The 20,000-nt window shown below is 48.5% G+C and overlaps 1 protein-coding gene across 1 annotated transcript in view; it reads left to right on the top strand.

Annotated features, from left to right (window-relative positions):
* DYNC1I1 (dynein cytoplasmic 1 intermediate chain 1) overlaps positions 1-20,000 on the top strand; it is a 316,422-nt gene that overhangs the window by 26,712 nt on the left and 269,710 nt on the right. The window contains exon 2 of the mRNA XM_065587000.1: positions 1,889-1,964. Coding sequence (XP_065443072.1) covers positions 1,936-1,964 — 29 coding nt within the window. The 5' untranslated portion in view covers positions 1,889-1,935. The remainder of the gene's footprint in view (positions 1-1,888; positions 1,965-20,000) is intronic.

Raw genomic sequence — 20,000 nt, forward strand, 5'->3', positions numbered from 1 at the left:
ATGGGAGAAAACTCTCCTGTCGACATAATAAAACCACTCAACGAGCTACGGTAACTATGTCAGCGGGAAAAGTTCTCCCACCAACATAGCATTGTGTACAGGTGTTTTTTTCATGCCCCTGAGTGACACAAGTTTTGCTGACATAAGTGGTAGTGTAGACATGGCCTTAGTCAAATCAGAGCGAGAGACACACACGATCGGAAGAAGATGGAAGCCAGCAAGGGAAGCCAAAGAGGAGCTGCTGGAGAGAAGTTAGAAAAGCTGCTGCAGAGAAAATGAGACGAAAACTGGAGCGGAACAAGACTGACTGACCAGGAGCTGAGCAGCAACAGTGATCAAAAGAAAAATACCAAAGAATTTATAAGGCAGCACCCGTGATTTTAAAGGGATGCCAACAGATTTGTAAAGTAAGCTTGCCAGTTTTAATTTTTATTGTAGTATAGTTTAGCATAGTATTTAATATGTGTATGTGTAACACCGACAGACCCGGTCATCGGTGGGTGAGCTCGAACCTGGGGCCTCTGGAGCTTAATACATGAGCCTCTACAGCATGAGCTAAAAGCCAACTGACTTGTAGTTAAGGCTGTAGAGCAGACTCATTAATTTCTCTCTCTCTCTGTGGTCTTAGTGCCATTAGATGGGACAGAACACCACACCCAGCAGGTGTGTGGGTTATGTACTTCCCGTAGCAGAGGAAGCGCATCCCGAGCTTCAGAGACTTCCCAGTTGAAATCCAGGACGAGCCCCCACTTGTAACGCTGACAGATCCCGGTCACCAGTGGCTGGGATTGAACCTGGGATTTTTGGAGTTTAGTGTATGATCCTGTACCGCATGAGCTAAAAGCCAACTTGTAGAGCAGACTCATTAATCTTTCTCTCTCTCTAAGTGGTCTCAGTGCCACTAGAGGGGACAGAACATCAAAACCAGGAAGTGTCTGGGTTACATATGCTTGAAGTGTGTGTGTGTGAATTCATATTTTACTTATGAACATTTTAAAGCAAATTTAAGAACTGCTGTCAGCAATTTGTTGCAAACTGGCCACTTGTAACTAAGTGTTTTGCTTAGAATCATTTAAACTATATGCTATTTTATTTTGAATGTGCTTTAATTTGCAACAAGAGATTGTGTTTCAGGGATTTTGTGCTTTGTTTAGGATTTTTAAATTATGGTGTATTAGGGATTATAAATTACATTAATGAAAGATACTTTGTTTTGGAAAGAATACTGCCTGTGTCAATTACTTTATCGGAAGGTTATATCCATATTCTTTAGTGTTTCCTTAACAACCATGGAAATTTTTACCTCGGGAAGGACAGATTAAGGGGTAATAGAAAGATTAATAGTGGCATCCCATAATCCATTTTTGGGGTAACAGTCTCTCCAGTTCAGGGGTGAACCAGATGTACTACTACTGCATGTCTGCTCTGTGAACAATGTAGTCAGTTTTCAAGGCTACCAATTTGCCACTTTTCATAAATAATAATTTTACCTGACCTTTCTTTCCCCCAGACAAAAACAAAAACAAAACATCAATAAAACAAAACAAAACAAAAGCAAACATTTGTGATAACGACCCATAGTTCTTCCGGGTTGCTAAATATGCAGGGTCGGTAGAACAATGAACAAGATACTGTATCATTATCTACTCTCCAAACAAACAAGCCGTGACTAGCTGGACTAAATATAGACATAATTAGAGTCTGGATTACATCTGCTGGTAGACATAAAGGCACAAAAAAATACCATCTCACCCAAATGGAAAATACTTAGCATAACAAAGGAATGGACATCACATAACATAGATCAGGCAAACCAATCCATTTACACCAGATGCATGTTGGTTATTATTGTTTATTTACATACTCTCTCTCTCTCTCTCTTTTTAAGCTATAAACAATAGGACTACATGGCTTTCATTTTTCATCTAATGGACAATGCCCAGCCTCCATTCTGCAACTGACCAGTGAGTAAAAAAGGAAAAAGTTATTTATAGTGCCATGGCTTTCCAGATTCATGGGGAATGTTCGTTTTTTGAATTCACTGAAAGATGTAAGTACTAATACAAATAATATGACATTTTCATTCATACACAATGGCGCCACAATCCATAACCCATAATGACTCTCCTGCATGACTCTTCAGCAATTTTGTGGGTCATTGGGTTCCTCTGTGTTTGTTACAATACTAGTCTGCATGTGCATGTGACAAAGTGTACATATGTAGTGCTAGCTGTGTTTTGGTATCCAAGCAGAAAGAAATTAAAGGAAAACCTATACATGTCCACACTCAGAATATATATCTATGATCCATGATGATATTTATGATCCAAAAAACATTGGTGTTAGGTCTAATTCAATCCTTATGGTTTTGACAGGGTCCCTTTAATAACTATTGGTGAACATTTTGTTTCCCTTTAATGTAGAAAAAATTCCACGTACTCTTAAATTCTATAGTATTTTTCCATAAGAGACTGGAAATTAATAGGTTTAATATGGTTCTATAGAAATTACTCTATAAACCTATCAGTCAAAATTTTCATCTTGTGTAAATCAGCATCACTCTGTTGAAATTAGGAGGACCTAACTAATTGAGCATATTAACATTGAATCTTAATATGTCTGAATCTGTATACAGGATCCTCAAAGTACAAATGGAGGACAAGATCTTCAAAAATATTTAATAATCATGCATGCCTCAATTTTTGAGTGGACAACTTGAAAAAAAAAATCTTAAAAGTGTTTTCATTTTTCCTCAGTACTTTTTGAAAATCAGGACCCAAGCTCAAATTGGACACCCAAGTACTGAGGCAACCCAAATCACTGCACACTTTTGAAAATCTTGGCCACAGAAACTGCTACAAAAGAGTGATGTGTTCTGTTTCCTCCTCCACACCCCCCCATAAAAAAACCATGCTTCTCTTCGTTCAAAGTTACTCTTGCAATGGGGAAAAACTTGATGTGCATTCAACAAGTGTGGTTTACATGGTCATTAGGAGGCACATATGTTGTAGCTGATCTCTGTAACTAGTGAATACTGGTGTGATGTTATTAACATAACCTGTGACTGTATAGATCATTGGTGCAAGCACTGTTATATACTTGCAGCAAATATTGTACAAAGGTTGTCGTGTAAGGTGTCTATGGAAAGGTTATGATTTGCTGATTATGATTATACTATCAGTATGGGTAAATCATTTTTTACTTGATTTGAACCTGCAGTTTATTCTATCACTGCTACAAGTCTGAACCAAGAACTTGGCCAATACTGTATGTAATTGATTCCATTTAACCAATTCTAGCTCTCATCTATATCTTTTTCCTTTATGAATAAACCTTTAGATTTTAATTCTAAATAATTGGCAACAGCGTGATTTGTGGGTAAGATCTGATTTGTATATTGACCTGAGTCTGGGGCTTAGTCCTTTGGGATCGGGAGAACCTTTTTCTTTTACTGGGGTATTGGTTTTCATAACCATTCATCCCTATAACAAGTGGCACTGGTGGTGATACTGGGAAACTGGAGTGTCTAAGGGCAGGGCCGGCTCTGGCTTTTTTGCCGCCCTAGGCAAAAAAGCCACCCGCCGCCCCCCCACCCCCGCCAGCGCGGCAGGGGAGGGCGCCGAGCAATCCCCCACCAGCCGGAGCGCCGGGGGGAGGGCGGCGAGCCCGGCTGGGGCTCTCTGCTCTCCCCGGCGGCCAGAGCGCCAGGAGGAGGGCGGAGAGCCCCCGGCGGCCAGAGCGCCGGGAGGAGGGCGGAGAGCCTGGCCGAGGTTCTCTGCTCTCCCCAGCGGCCAGAGCGCTGGGGGGAGGGCGGCGAGCCCGGCCGGGGCTCTCCGCTCTCCCCGGCAACCAGAGTGCCGAGGGGAGGGCGGAGAGCCCCCGGCGGCAGGAGCACCGCGGGGAGGGCGGCGAGCCCAGTCGCGGCCCCGCTCTCGGGCCAGAGCGCCCCGCCGCGCCGCCCCCCCTCCAAGCGCCGCCCCAAGCACATGCTTGGTGGGCTGGTGCCTGGAGCCGGCCCTGTCTAAGGGAATTGCTTGTGTGACTTGTGGTTAGCCAGTGGGGTAAAACTGAAGTCCCCTCTGTTTGGCTGGTTTGGTTTGCCTTGATGTGCAAAGGAACCACAGCCTTGGGCTGTAACTGCCTTGCTCTGAGCAATTTGTCCTGAATTGACACTCTCAGTTGGGTCCCACCAAAGGCAGCATCGTTACAGTTGGATTTTTATTATTTTTAATAAAGAAAAAAATTGAGATTCGGTATTCAGTTATTTAGTTTCTCAGGCGTCATTGTGTTTAAAAAGAATGAGCCCAAAGAAAGATTTAGTACAATCAGAGTTATTTTGTCTAGTTAGAGATTTTGAAATGGGATTATGCATCATTACAAAGTATCCATACTGGCCACAATCTTGCATCTTGTTCCATACAGGCAAACTGCCATGTCTTTATGCTGCATGGGTAAGATCTGTGCATATGGAGCAGAGTGTATGATCAGGGACATTGTTTGTGGTTTTTACTGTTCCACTCAAGTTACATTTTTTTCAATTACCCTGATGAATTATTTGTCAAGTTGCCTTGTGTTACACCTAAAGATCCTGAGTTTGTTTTAATTTTTACTCATTTTCAATGTTTATATTTTGCAACGAGTGTCTTCCAGTTTTATTTTTTTTAAATCATTTTTAGAGTTAATTTGAATTGTAACAGCAGATATTTGAGCAATAAACAGAAATAAAATAGATTTTTTAAAAAGAAAGAAGAAAACCTTGGAAGATGTTTAAAATAGCCTCATATCCTTTTTTGCATGACACTGAGTATCATCACATACACAAACGCAGCTTACCATATTGCTGATATGCAAGAAGTGAGAGCTCAAAGAGGAAGAGGTACAGGGCTATAATTACAATGGAGAGCAGAGATGGCAAATAGGATGAATTCTACTGGATGTCCTCTAAAAGAATATTGCCATTTCCTGATTTTTTTTTTTGCAGGGTTTGCTTTTAAAAACTGATGCTTGTAAAATTTATGTCTCTCTCTCTCTCTCTCTCTCTCTCTCTCTCTCTCTCTCTCTCTCTCTCTCTCTCTCTCTGTGTGTGTTGGCTTTGGTTTAAAATGAAAACTGGACTCCTTAGTTACAGCCCATATAAGAGTCAAAATATTGTAGAATGGACTAAATCGCAAGCCTCTTTGCTTCTCTACAATCAGGCTCCCCAGCAGGTTTCTGACCATCAGCTGGCTTGGCTGAGTACAAAAAGGAATGTGGAGTGGCTCCATGGATACTGCACAGATGGCTGTTGTGGATCCACTCAGGCTGGAGGTGGTACACAGACCACAATCAGACAATGAAATCTGCAAAAAAAATGGCTATTCTTTCAACGTGTTACTGTACAATGCATCTTTTAAATTTCACAAATATAATAAACTCACCACCCTGCTTTGTCCTTGAAGTTTAAGACCATCGATATGCAGCACATGGTCCCAATTCTCTTCTGCTCTGCAAGTTGAGTGGGTCAGAGGCCCAATGCCAGAGCGAAAGATAAACCAGAATCATAAGCCAGAGGCGGAGCCAGGGATCAGTACCAGAGAGACAGAAGTCGAATGTCAGAACCAGAGGGTCAATCAGAGTCATAAGCCAGAGCCAAGGATAGGGTTACCAACCCTCCCGCTTTCTCCGGGAGTCTCCTGGAATCACACTCTATCTTCTGGAGGCTACTTTAGCCAAACCGGGAGATTTGGGGTGCTAACCGTCTGGCACGGCAGAGCTAAGGCAGGCTCCCTTACTTGCCTTGGCTCTGTGCCACTCCCGGAAGTGGCCAGCACTGTCCCTGTGGCCCCTGTGGGGTGGGGGCTAGGGGGTTTCCGCGTTCTGCTCCAATCCCAAGCACTGAATCCACAGTTCCCATTGGCTAGGAATGGTGACCAATGGGAGCTGCGGGGGTGGTGCCTGAGGACAGCAGCGCATGGAGACCCCCTGGCCCCTCCACCTAGGAGCCACTGCCAGAGTGATGTGCCAGTTGCTTTCAGGAGCCGCCTGAGGTAAGTGCCAATCCCCTGACCCCACTCCTGTACTCCAACCCCCTGCCCCAGCCCAGAGCCCACACCCAAACTTCCTCCCAGATCCCGACCCCTCACCCCCTCCTGCACCTAAAGTCCCTCCCAGAGCCTACACCCCACACCCCAATCCCCTGACCCAGCCCAGAGCCCACACCCAAAGTCCCTCCCCGAGCCTGTGCCCCGCACCCTCTCCCACACCCCAACCCCCTGCCCCAGCCTAGAGCCCGTACCTCGCACCCAAAGTCCCACCCAGAGCCCACACCCTGCACCTCCTCCTGCACCCCAGCCCAAAGTCCGCACCCAAACTCCCTCCCAGAGCCCAAACCCATGCCCCAGCCTGGTAAAAGTGAGTGAGGGTGGTGGAGAGCGAGCGACGGAGGGAGGGGGGATGGAATGAGCAGGGATGGGGCCTCGGAGAAGGGGTGGGACCTGGGCATGGCCTCGGGGCAGGGGCGGGGCAAGTGTCTTTGGGTTTGCGCGATTAGACAGTTGGCAACCCTAGCTAAGTATCAAAGCAATAAGTCTAAAGCTGGAGGGGAACAGCACATGGAGCAGAGCGGGAGCAGAGGCTGGAAAGAGGCACTGGAACAAAGCAGGAGCAGCTGTAGGCAGGGTACACAGTAAGCAGTCACTGATCTGCTGTAGAGGCCACGTTTATAAGCCAGTCTGGGGCGGTGGCCACTCTACTAGTTCCAAGGCAGTGCAGGGCTGGTTGCCTAGCAGCAAAAGTAATCAGGGAGCAGGCCAGCAGCTAGTCCTAAATGGTATGGTCCCTGACATCAATTGCTATAAGATGTCTATTATTAAAAAGAATTATATCCAAAGATAGAATCATAGAAATATAGTGCTGGAAGGAACCGCAGGAGGTCATCTTGTCCATCTGCCTGTGCTAATGAAGGTTTAAGTATATCTAGAGCATCATAGCATGAATCAAAACACAGGAAATATTAAAACTGACCTTTAGCAAGTTGAAAAAAATGCACAGATATCAATGGAGCCAAGAAAAAAAACAAATGCATTATAGTATAATTATATGATGTTTCTGAGCTACCTGCTCTTCTACCACCACATACACATAACGGGCTCCAAAGCTGCGGCTTCAAAACTGAACATGAAGACTTGACACACCCTCAAAACAGAAAGCAAGCATTGGTGCAGCCTTGCAACAATCTAATGAAAAAAAACAGTAGCAGATAGCAAAGTAGAGAGATAGCAAAGTGAGGGTGTGTCCAGAACACTCTTACATCGGACCATTACAGGTGGAAGCACAGGTGAACACAAGGAAAATGTAATACACTGATGCAGACATTTTTGCACTAAAATTACAATATGGCAGCTCTGCTAAAGTACCTGCAGTTGCATTCTGGTGATCTCCAGTTAATTTTTATTATTGTCAGGACACGACACTTAGAAATAAAGGTTACCTGTTGTGATGGCATGGAATTTTTTAAAAATACAGATCATCATACCCAAGAGGGAACAATAACTTGATTCAATTTTTGTTAGCAAAATATTGCAGCTAGATGGCTAAATAAATGACAGTTCATGACTCTAATACAGGCTATGCATTGTGTCTATTCTCCTTTTTCTTTTTTACATCTTCTGTTCCCTCTATCCTACAACTTCTCTCTTTTCATCTGTTTTCTTTTTTCTTTTCCTCTTTTTATTCCCTCCTTGTGTCTTTCCTAGGGTTACCATATTTCCACAAGCAAAAAAGAGGACACGGGAGGGGAGGAGCCTCGCTCTAGCCCCGCCCCTGCCCCACCCCCATCCACTCCCTCCCACTTCCCACCCCCTGATTGCCCCCCTCAGAACCCCCAACCCCCCCCGCTCCTTGTCCCCTGACTGCCCCCTCCTGGGCCCCCTGCCACTAACTGCCCCCTAGGATCCCACCTCTTATCTAAGCCGCCTGCTTCTTGTCCCCTGACTGCTCCCTCCTGAGAATGCCCTACGACCCTACCTGTCCCGTGACTGCCCCGACCCTTATCCACACCCCCACCCCATATTCACACCCCCGCCCCCAGACAGACCCCCGGGGACTCCCATGCCCTATCCAACTGCTCCCTGCCCCCGACAGGACCCCCAGAACTCCTGACCCATCCAACCCCCTCTGCTGCCTGCCTGCCTCGACCCCTCTCCACACCCCTGCCCCCTGACAGCCCCCTCAGAACCCCAGACCCATCTAACCCCCCCTGCTCCCTGTCCCTGACTGTCCCAACCCCTCTCCACACCCCTGCCCCCCTGACAGCCCCCCCAGACCCATCTAACCCCCCCGCTCCCTGTCCCTGACTGTCCCAACCCCTCTCCACACCCTTGCCCCCCTGACAACCCCCCCCCAAACTCCCGACCCATCCAACCCCCCCTCTCTGTCCCCTGACCAGGGCCGGCTTTAAAGACCCCAGGAATCGGGCTGCGCTCTGGCCGGGGTTGTGGGGCTTGGGGCCGGGCTGGAGGTGCTCAGCTGGCATTGCTGGGGCCCGAGCCGGGCCGGGGGTGCTGGGGCCCGAGCCGGGCCGGGTCCGGGCCAGGGGTGCTGGGGCCCGAGCCAGGCCGGGTCTGGACCGGGGGTGCTGGGGCCCAAGCCGGGCCGGGTCCGGGCTGGGGGTGCTGGGGCCCGAGCCGGGCCGGGGCCGGGCTAGGGGTGCTGGGGCCCGAGCCGGGCCGGCGCTGCTGGAGCCCGAGCCGGGCCGGGTCCGGGGTGGGGGTGCTGGGGCCCGAGCTAGGCCGGAGCCGCTGGGGCAGCCGGGCGCCGCTCGGCCAGGGCCGCGCCTCCCCTGAGCTCTCCTCCTTGCGCCCCCCCCGCCCCAACTTACCTGCTGCTGCCTCCCGCTTGCCCCTGCTTCTTTTCAGACTTCCCGCGAAGATCTGATTCGCGGGAAGCAGGGGAGGGGGAGGAGCAGGGGGCGGAGCGTTCAGGGGAGGGGAGGAGGGGGAAGACAGCTGCGGGGCCGGACAGCGTGGTAAGGCTGCAGGATATGGGGGGAGCTGGGAAGGGGCTTTGGGTGCCCAGCGACGCTTGGCCGCCGCTTTTCTATCTATAAATAGCCGACCGGGGGGAAATCCCGGACATTTTTAGATTTTTAAAAATCCCCCCCGGACGGCTATTTATAGACTGAAAAGCCGGACATGTCCGGGGAAATCCGGACATATGGTAGCCCTAGCTGTCTTTCACCAACATGTTAATTTGCTTATGGTTTTCCATTGGTAAAATCAAAAGCAGAATTTGGCTCCATATTTTTAATAAGCCAGAGCAGCACCCCTTTTCTTTTGAGACTTTCCTTTCTCCTTTATTATCTGTTGCATCTTCCCTTATATGTTGACCCTAATTTCCCCTTAATGATTCTCTCTCCTTGTTTACCTCTTGTTGTCCCTGTCTGAATGACAGATCTAAGTCCACCACCAAGCAGATGTGGTGGGAGGAGATGACCTTGTCAAAGAGCACCTGCCCTGGGACACCTGCAGTACTTTATAGGCATTCCAAGCACCAATACTGACATTCATAGATTAATATTTTTCTACAGATTTTTATAGTTACTTGAAGAATTCTCAACACTTCCATGGCTGTTTTTAAATACAAATACTTTAACTGAAGATAGTAACCCATGAAATATCATCTCACAAAATCTATGGAAGTATTTAATAATATATTAAATATTATTACTTGCATCTGAAGAAGTGAGGTTCTTACCCACGAAAGCTTATGCTCCCTATACTTCTGTTAGTCTCAAAGGTGCCACAGGACCCTCTGTTGCTTTTTAATAATATAGTGAATTGTTACACTGCCATCTAGTGGTAGTATGCCACAATAGCCAGGCAATTTTATCCTATCATATTTATTTTTATTCTTGTGTGTGTACTAATGAAGTATTACTTATTAGTGAAAATAAGACTGCCCTGCTGTCTTTCCTGTCAAACTTATAGCTCATGGACTTGACAGAAGGATCTGAATGGTAATTATTTAACAAGGGGAACAGTATTTTGTCCTTTCCTTGTATTTATTAAATCAATTACTTTATATTAACAAAGACAACTCTGTTCCTAGTAAATATCAGAATTAACAAAGATTATATGTAACTTTTCACATGTAATGAGAAGGTGGACTAAATAAAAGGAGCCAAAAAATTGGACAACTATTTGCTGCTAGCAGAGCATCAAACTAGACAGTAGAACAAAACACGGAGATAGACAAATAATATGAAAACAAACACTTATTTTAGTGAAATATCAAGTAGGAATTTTTTTTCTTACAAACAAACCCCAACCAGGAATTTCAGGGCATAAATGAGAATGTAAATGCATAAAAGTTAAGAAATTAAAAATGATTGTTTCCTCTGACTCTACTACTGAGACACATTGCACCATATTGCAATGTATTAAAGCAATATATAATTACAAATACAGCTCTGAAGTGCCAAACATCACATAAGTATAACAGGGGCAAATTACGGTTGCTGTGGGAAAATTTCTGATTTTTCTGACAGTTTGCATTTAAATCCGCAAACTCAGCATTGCACTGATATACTTGTAGCAGTACATGATAAATTGGTTTGAAGGTGTTTACAGTGTGCACTATATAGCTTCTGAGCAAAATACTGTTCCCAGTGAAAATGTAAATTTTGCCATTGACTTCAATGTGATCAGGATCTGAACTTATATAGACATAGGCCTCAAACCTGGAATTCATTGCACACAGGTGGACTGTTGTTGCCCACACATCATCCTATGAAGTTCACTGGGGGTCTGTGAAGGTACAAAAGGCCACCCATGTGCAAGAAGCTGCAGGACCAGGTCCACGGTCCTTTCCATATATAAAAAAATAAGATGTAAATTGTAAAATAATTCCAAATAATCTCGGCATGTGCAGTTCATAGTAATGAAAGTTTCCTGCCTTTGTAATAGGTAGAGATGCATGCTTTATGAAAATAGGACAAATACTGTAAGATGGTTGAGTAAAAAAAGTAGGACATTTGGCTGTCTGACTGTAGGATAGGCAGAGCAGATAAGCTTGCTATAAAATAGAACAATTCTATTGAAAGCAAAAGATCTGGTCACCCTAGTAATGAACCATATTTACTGGAAAGAGATTTATGCATATCCTTTATGCACTTAATCATAGTTACTATTAGCTGTTTCTGTTATCCCTAGCTGAAAAACACAAGTAATCAGTGATGTAGATAGGCATATATTCATCCCTCTAGTGTTCAGAAGTGACAAAAAGATAGACTGTGGTGTGTGATTTGCTACCTTTCACCAGCTATTCCAACCACAGTTATCCTTAACTCTGCCCTGTAGTGATGCCAGGAAGGGGGGAGGGGGAAATAACCAAAAAACCCTAATGTGCCTTTCAAAGTCAGTTTACTCTAATTAGAGATTGCAAATGTAACACCGACAGACCCCAGTCATCAGCGGGTGGGATTGAACCTGGGGCCTCTGGAGCTTAGGGCATGAGCCTTCACTGTGTAAGCTAAAAGTCATATGGCTGTTAGCTAAGGCCATAGAGCAGACTCATTAATCTCTCTCTCTAAGGGCTTGTCTACACTGGCAAGTTTTGTCGATGACACTAATGTTGACAAGGAAAAATCGACAAAAGCAAAATCGCCAACGCGTGTCTATATTTGCTCCCCCTGTTGATAGATTGTGTCCACATTTCAGAGCAATGGAATGTGGGTATGTATCCCACAGTGCCTGGTGACACCATCCATTGCTAGGTGTTGTAGGAATGCGGAACTGGAGTGCGGCACATCCTGGGATGTGCAAAATGTACCATCATGCACCGCTTTGTGTCCCACCCCTCCAATGGTTTCTGGCTTCCTTTCACGCCATTTTCCCAACTGTCATTCTTTTGTAGAGCGTGCCAGCATCTGCAGTGAGAGAGGATGGATCCCGCACTTCTCTCCTATGTGCTGTTAGCTGTCATGAGGACATCGCACATGGCAGCACAGTTACTCACAGAGTTACTTGCAAAGTTAACAGAGGATGAATCGCAGGCACCTGAGTGTGATATGGACAGCAGCAACTTATCAGTGCTTTGTGCATTCACAGAGCAGCTGCATACAGTAGACCATTGCTTTTGGGCTAGGGAAACAAGCACTGATTGGTGGGATCGCATTGTCATGCAGGTGTGGGATGACGACCAGTGGGCATAGAACTTTAGGATGCGTAAAGCAACCTTCATGGGGCTATGTGCTGAGCTGTCCCCCAACCTGCGGCACAAGGACACCAGATCGAGAGCTGCCCTTTCGGTAGAGAAGCGTGTTGCAATCGCTGTGTGAAAGCTGGCAAATCCAGACTGCTACTGGTCAGTTGCTAATCAATTTGGAGTGGGGAAGTCCACTGTTGGGGCTGTATTATTCCAAGTGTGCAAAGCAACAAATCGCATCCTGATGCGGAGGACCATGATTCTGGGAAATGTGCATGAAATAGTGGATGGCTTTGCAGAGATGGGTTACCCTAATTGTCGCGGGGCAATTGATGGCACACACATTCCAATTTTAGCACCAGACCACCTTGCCTCTGAATACATCAAAGGATACAAGGAAGGGATACTTCTCCATGGTGTTGCAGGCACTTGTGGATCATCAGGAGTGTTTCATGGACATCAATGTAGGCTGGTCTGGAAAGGTGCATGACGCACACATCTTCAGGAACAGTGGCCGGTACCGAAAGCTGCAGGTGGGGACTTTCTTTCCAGACCACAAGATCACAGTTGGGGATGTGGAAATGCCCATAGTAATCCTGGGAAACCCGACTTACCCCTTACAGCCCTGGCTCATGAAACCTTACACAGGGCACCTGGACAGCAGCAAGGAGCGTTTTGACAACAGGCTGAGCAGGTGCCGCATGGTAGTCGAATGTGCCTTTGGCCATTTGAAAGCTTGCTGGAGATGTCTCACTGGCAGGCTAGACCTTACCGAGGATCATATTTCCGTGGTCATAGCCGCGTGCTGCACTTTGCATAATCTGTGTGAATCTACGGGTGAAATGTTTGCTTGGGTGTGGAGCACTGAGGCAGAGCGCTTGGCTGCACAGTTTGAACAGCCAGATGCTAGGGCTGTCAGAGGAGCCCAGAGGGCTGCTATTAACATCAGAGGGGCTTTGAGGAACCACTTTGACAATGAGGGGCAGTAACACGTCTGCTTTGGAGTTTCTTCTCTGGTGCAATCCATGTACAATTTTGGGGCCCAAGATCCATGCAACACAATGCTTTAGAAGCCTGTTTCCAAGAGTGAATTGATTGCTATACGCTTTTGTAGAACACAGAATAAAAACACGTACCATTAAATACCTTAGCCTTTATTTATTGTTAAAAAGGGTAAAACCTCACAACTGTGTGTAGCTCCAGCTATCATTGTGCAAGCTGTGAGAGGAGGTGGAGTGATGAGGAAACTCAGGAGTGCCAAAACTAGGTGTCTTTTTCTAAAAAAGAAAGATTGCAGTGTGTACGCAATCACTGTTTTGTCGCCAAAAGGCAGTTTTTGGTGACAAAACTTGCCAGTGTAGACAAGCCCTAAGTTGTCTCAGTGCCACTAGATGGGACAGACCACCACACCTAGGAGGTGTGTGGGTTACATATTTCCCCTAGCTGAGGAAGCGCATCCCAAGCTTCAAAGTCTTTGCAGTTGAAATCCTGGACGTGCCCCCACTTGTAACACCGACAGACCCCGGTCGTCAGGATCAAATCTCGGACCTCGGTGCATGAGCCTCTACCGCATGAGCTAAAAGCCAACTGGCTGTTAGCTAAGGCTGTAGAGCAGACTCATTAATCTCGCTCTCTCTCTCTCTCTCTCAGTGGTCTCGGTGCCACTAGAGGGGACAGAACACCACACCCAGGAGGTGTGTCGGTTACACAAACACTAAAATCCCTTAATCATTATCATATGGATATCGCACGACATCCGTACAAGGCAAAGTCTTGGCTGGGGGTTTTAACTGTGCATTTCCATACCTTAACATGTCTGGATTTCTTTTAAGTAATCTTAACTCTGAATGTTCTGGGTTTGTGATGCTTGGTTTAGGATAATTACAACATCCCTGCAATTATTTTTACCCTTAAATTACTGATACATACTCTTAATCTTAACTCCATTTTAATGTACTTTTATCTTGGAATAATAATAATAATGCTGCTGCTGTTGGCTAGTAAGAATTCAAATTTTTACTGCTCATTTTGTAGCTGCACAGCATGTTGAGAATCAGTCCAATAATTATAACTCCTAATAATTAGCAACTGTTCCTGTCTGCTTTATCTGGGGCATTTACACTATTTGCCTCCTCTGCCAGCTGCAGTGACAGGAAGTCAAGAAAGACACACAGGGCCTACAAGCTGCTGGCAGGCAATTATATATAATAAGGTGCTACAGAAAGCACAGCACAGCAGGTGCAGCCCAAGAAGGAAGACGCTAGGGTTGGCACAGAGATGGGAAGGAAATCTGGGATATGAACTGGTGGCACACAAAGCTTGACCCAGAAAAATATGTAGTGCCAAGGAGGAATAAAACTTTTACCTATCAAGAAGCTGCAACTTAGACAAACAGGCTGTGGGGAGTAAGTGATTGGCAGTGAATCCCGGAAACCATCTTCTATAAAAGGTATTTACATAGTCTTTTAAAACAAGCAGTTACGTTTGTATAGTGCCTTTCAGCCTGAAGGATCCCAAGCACTTCACATGCCCTCACACCACTGAAACACAGCCCAGTGCACAAACTAAATGGCAATAGGCATCTAACAGGGTGCAGGGAGTGAATACCTATTGAAGTCCCAGGTGGCTGAGTGGGCACAAGCCCACACACATCTGAATGCCCCTCCCCCAGCCTAAAGGAAGGAGCTACTGGACCCAGGGCTCAAGCAAAGTTGGGGGGCAACAAATATTGAAAATGGGCACAGGAGTGAGGGTCACAGGGTCAAAAGCAGGGAGCCAGAAGGTGACACTGAGCAGAGAACCCCAGATAGTGTCCACTGCTCCTCAAAGGTGTCCAGGGAGCCAGTGGACGCAGACCAGAAGAACTCTGTCCGGACACATGATCTATGGGGCCTATTTCTGTTCCTCCCTCAGTCGCAGAGCACCTCCCTGTCCAGCATCCTCCTTCTTGTATGGTGGATGGACACCTTGACCAATGCCAGGAGGAGGTTGATGAGGAGGTCTTGCAACTTCATGGGGCCACAGATGGAGTTTACATATATTAGGAGTCGTGGGGAAAAGTGCAGCCAGAACTGAAGGAGACGATTCTGGAGGAGCCGGAAAAGGGGCTGCAAACTGGCACATTCTATAAAAATGTGCACCAGGGTCTCCCTCACACCACAGAAGTAGTCAGTGTCCAGAAGGGCGGCGGGGGGGGGGGGGGGGGTGAATCATGCCAAGTACATGCCCATGCTCACAGCTCCATGAAGGAGCCAACTAATATCCCCAGTAGGCTGTGGGACCAGGGTGGAATACAGGCTGGCCTACTGGGGCTCCTCACCCTACACAGGTAGTAGGAGGTCCCAGCACTTGGTGTTGGGATGGGACACAAGGGTGAGGAAATGAAAGGTATGGAGTATGAACGTGAACAGCTGTGTCTACGCATGGTTTGGAAACGAACTGGCTGCAGGTCATGCAGCTGGCTTGGGTTATGCTGGGGAGTGTCCATGGGGGCTCGCAGGGCAGGGGCCCGATGACAAGGTACAGAGGGCCAGGGGCAGGCAGGGAGCACCCTCCTACAGAACCCGCTTATTAAGGCCTGAGAGGAGGGTGATCGGGAGGGGTGGGCAGCCTTGAATATGCACTGGGGAACATGATGGGTGGGGAACCCCATGCACTGGCCAACCACCAGGGATCCACCCAGTCCCCCTGGTCGTAGTCCAGGAGGTCTATGATCCTGGTGGTATCTGCCAGGACCAACCTCCTGTATACTGAAGACTCCGTCACCTGTACACCAAGGTGGGGGGTTGTGTGACAGGGGCTCGGTGAAGAGATCTTCCCCCTTGGCACCCACCATAGACCTGGTCACTGAGACCAGCTTCCAGGTCTGGAGGAGGTCCTGGTAGAAGACTGGCAGCTAAGAGAGGTCTTGCGGAAGATCCCTTGAATGGAGGTAAAAGAGCTCCAGTTGTATCAGAGCCCTCAGAGGTGGCAGAGGAAGGCGTGTGCCAGCATGCTCCATGCCAGACTACCTGCACCATAAAGGAGTCTCTGCAGGTCCTGGAGGCGGAAGACATGGACCTGACTGCAGAGGCAAAGCAGGCCCTGTCCCCTCTCCTCCAAGGGTTGATTCAGAACCGCTGCGGATACTAAGTGCAGCCCCAGCCAAAAGAACTCCAGAGTTAACCTTCGGAAGCAGGCCAGGGTATCCACGGCATTGAGCCGGTGCCAGAGCATGGACAGGACCAGCTGGTTAAGCTCCAGCATGGGTGCTGCAACTAAGGGTGTGGGGGGTGCTGCAGCACCCCTTGGCTTGAAGTGGTTTCCATCATATACAGAGTTTACAGTTTGGTTCAGTGGCTCTCAGCACCCCCACTCTACAAATTGTTCCAGCACCTCTGAGCTCCAGTGCCCTCTCTCACAGGGAAAGGCACCAGAGCAGTTACATCCACCTCCGAAACCACTTAGCCACCCTGCCCTCCAAATCATGCCAGTTCTCTGGTGGGAAGAGATGGGTGGCAGAAAGGTAAATGTCCAGATAAAGCAGCAGACCTGTACTCCACCAGATGGTCTAGAACACAGGTGGGAGGGACCTGCCTCCCACCTGTCCCAGACCAACAGGCCAGAACTCTTGACCCAGTTGACCCAGGCAGAGGAGGCCGCCAAGTAGACAGCTTGGCAGGCCCCCAGCCATGTCAGGTCACCCCAGTCCTGGACCATGAGGAGCACATTGTCAGCATACTCTGACCACCCGCAACTCTGGCTTGTGAAGCACCAACACCATCAACCTCCTGTGGAGGAGACAGAGGCCAGAGTATACAATTGGCCAGACAGCAGGCAGCCTTGATGCCCCCCCTCGACTGAAGATGACGGGTTTGGTCAGGGTCTAGTTGAGCTTGACCAAATACTCTGCAGAGGTGTACAGCACCTGGAGAAAGCCCACAAAATGGGTCCGGAAGCCAAATGCACACAGAGTGCCTGGGAGATAGCATTCAACATGGTGGACCACAGGTTTCTCCTGGTCCAGGGACAGGAGGGTGAATCCCTATACCATCCCTATACCCAAATAAAAGAAGGTCCTGAACTAGATAAAGATTATCAAAGATGGTACAGCCCAGGACAGTGTAGGTCTGGGTGGGATGGACTAGGTCCACCAGCATGGACCACAGCTGCAACAAGATGGCCTTCACTACAACCTTGTAGTTTGTGCTCAGGAGCAAGACAAGACGCCAATTCTGAAGGTCACAGTGGTCCCCCATCTTGGGTAGCAGAGTGAGCACGGTCTGCCTGCATGACGGAGGAACACCCCACTCCCTAAGGACTCAGCCCAGATGATGGTGATGTCCTGGCCCAGGATGTCCCAGAATGTGTGATAGAACTCCATGGTCAGCCCATTGATGCCTGGGGATTTATTAGTGGGCATCAGATGGAGGGCTTCCGAGAATGCAGCCAGAGTGAGAGGCAACTCCAGCTGGTCCCAGTCACCCGCGCTGACCATCGGGAGTCCATTTCAGAACACCCCACAGACATTGGTCAGATCTGGGGAGAAGAGGCTGATGTAGAAGGCCCTGGCCCTCCCCCATATGTCTACTGGATCTGTAAGGGGAGGTGCCATCACCCACCTGGAGGCAGGTGACATACTTCTTGGCCCCCCTCTTTTTCTCTAGGGCATAGAAGAAGCCAGAACTATGATCCAGCTCCTGAAAGAGGCAGATGCAGGATTGAACAAAGGCACCCCGAGCCTGGAGCTCCTCCTACTTATCCCAGCATGCTTCACAGAGGGACAGATATCCAGGGCTGGTGGCCAGATGCCTCTCCAGCAACAAGACCGTCTGCTCCAGCTGCCCTATCACCACCTCTCTCTTCCGGCTGTTCCCCCGTGTGTAGTCATGGCAGAAGAACCAGGCGTTAAGCTTACCCACATCCCAACACCACTGTGCTGAGGGAAAGGCATGCCTCTGTCCTTGCCAGGCCAGCCAGAACTCTTGGAAAGACTACATGAAGCCCACATCCCCCAACATGCTATTAAAATGCCAATAGGCCAACCCCAGCCTCTCTAAGGTGGGAAAGGCCATCATGGCCACCAGCTGGTGATATGATAATGGGGTCAGCCAGATGCTGGATGAGTGGGCCTGCAAGAGATGGAAGTGAGGCAAATAAATGCAATCCAACCAGGAGTGGCATGACCAAGCATCCTCCACCCAGATTTAGGTGACGGTGGAATTGTCATCTGGGGGGTGGTCGTACCAGATGTTCACCAGCGAGTGATGGTTTATGATCTCCCTGAGGACATCCGTGGTAGCTGGGCACCTCTTGGTCCCTGAGTGGTCCCACTTGTATAGGGTAGTATTGAAATTCCCACCCAGGACAAGGCACTTGCGAGGATCCCAGGAGCCGAGGAAGGTTGACGCTGTCTGAAAGAAGAGCACCTGCTCTGGGCCTGGTATCGGGGCACAGACGTTGAAGAGGTTCAGAGTCAGCTCCTCTACACAGGTCCAGAAAGTGCAGCAGGTGACCCAGTATGACCTTGGCAAACCCAAGTACTTCCGGCCATAGGTTGGGGGAGAACAGCGTGGCCACCCTGCCTGAAAAAGCAGTGAGGTGGCAGGAGCACACCCTGTCCCCCCACTCTAGCTGCCAGCTGGCTTCGGTGGTTGGGTCCACATGGGTCTCCTGCAGGAAGGCCGCATGGGTCTCCTTCCCCTCCCAAAGGAAGAAGAGCACCTGGTACCTGCGGAGACCCACCCTACAGCCACAGGTGTTCTAGGTGGCAATGGTGACCAAGTTCATCACAGGGAAAGAGGAGGATCCTTGTGGGCAGGAGTGCCACCAGCTCTCGTTGGGACCTGCAGCAACCAGGGCGTCATGGAAGCTACAGGCCCACTGGTAGGCTATGGCATCATGCCTCCTAGTCCCCCTACCCTCCTCCAAAATGGCCCTCATGGCCCAGAGAACAAAGTAGAAATCCCCCCCCCCCTCCCAGCACTGGAAAGTGAACTGCACCTTACTCTTGGAGCCAGGGGTGTCCATTAGGAAGCAGCACAGCTTGACCCATAGCACCTGGGGAGACCCGGGTCAGAGACTCTGGGTCATCTTCTGGTTATGTCCCTGAAATGGCCCCATGGCCTGTGGAGTCAGGCAAGCAGGAGGCAGACCCGCAGCATGATGCCTGTTTTTCTGGTACTGTGCAGCCCATCTCAGTCCTGGGCACAAGAGGCGGTGGCAGAGGGAGAACAGCAGCTCCAAGTGGACTGGGAGAGGGAAATACAAAATCACTTCCCAGGGGATTGTCAACAGAGTGTGACAAAGTTCCTCCTCTATCTTGGTGGGTCCTGCGCTTATTGGCGGATTTTCTTGCCTCAGAGATTCACCATGTGGGTTGGAGAACAGCCCAGAGACCTTCCCCTCTGGAAGAGCCGACAGTCCAAATCAATTGGGTGGTTTGGGGGGAACCCGGGCCTGCCCTCTACTCCAGGTTCCAGCCAGGGTCCTGTGGACTGCAGCTGTCTATAGTGCCTCCTGTAACAGCTGCATGACAGCTACAACTCCCTGGGCTACTTCCCCACAGCCTCCTCCAAACACCTTCCTTATTCTCACCACAGGACTTTCCTCCTGGTGTCTGATAATGCTTGTGCTCCTCAGTCCTCCAGCAGCACACCCTCTCAGCTCCTTGCACCTCCAGCTCCTCACACTCACACCACAAACTGAAGTGAGCGCCTTTTAAAACCCAGGTGCCCTGATTAGCCTGCCTTAAGTGATTCTAGCAGCTTCTTCTTAATTCGCTCCAGGTGTCCTAATTAGCCTGCCTGCCTTAACTGGTTCTAGCAGGTTCCTAATTA

The sequence above is a fragment of the Chrysemys picta genome, chromosome 2 (genome assembly GCF_011386835.1).
Source record: "Chrysemys picta bellii isolate R12L10 chromosome 2, ASM1138683v2, whole genome shotgun sequence".
Taxonomy (NCBI): Eukaryota; Metazoa; Chordata; order Testudines; family Emydidae; genus Chrysemys; species Chrysemys picta.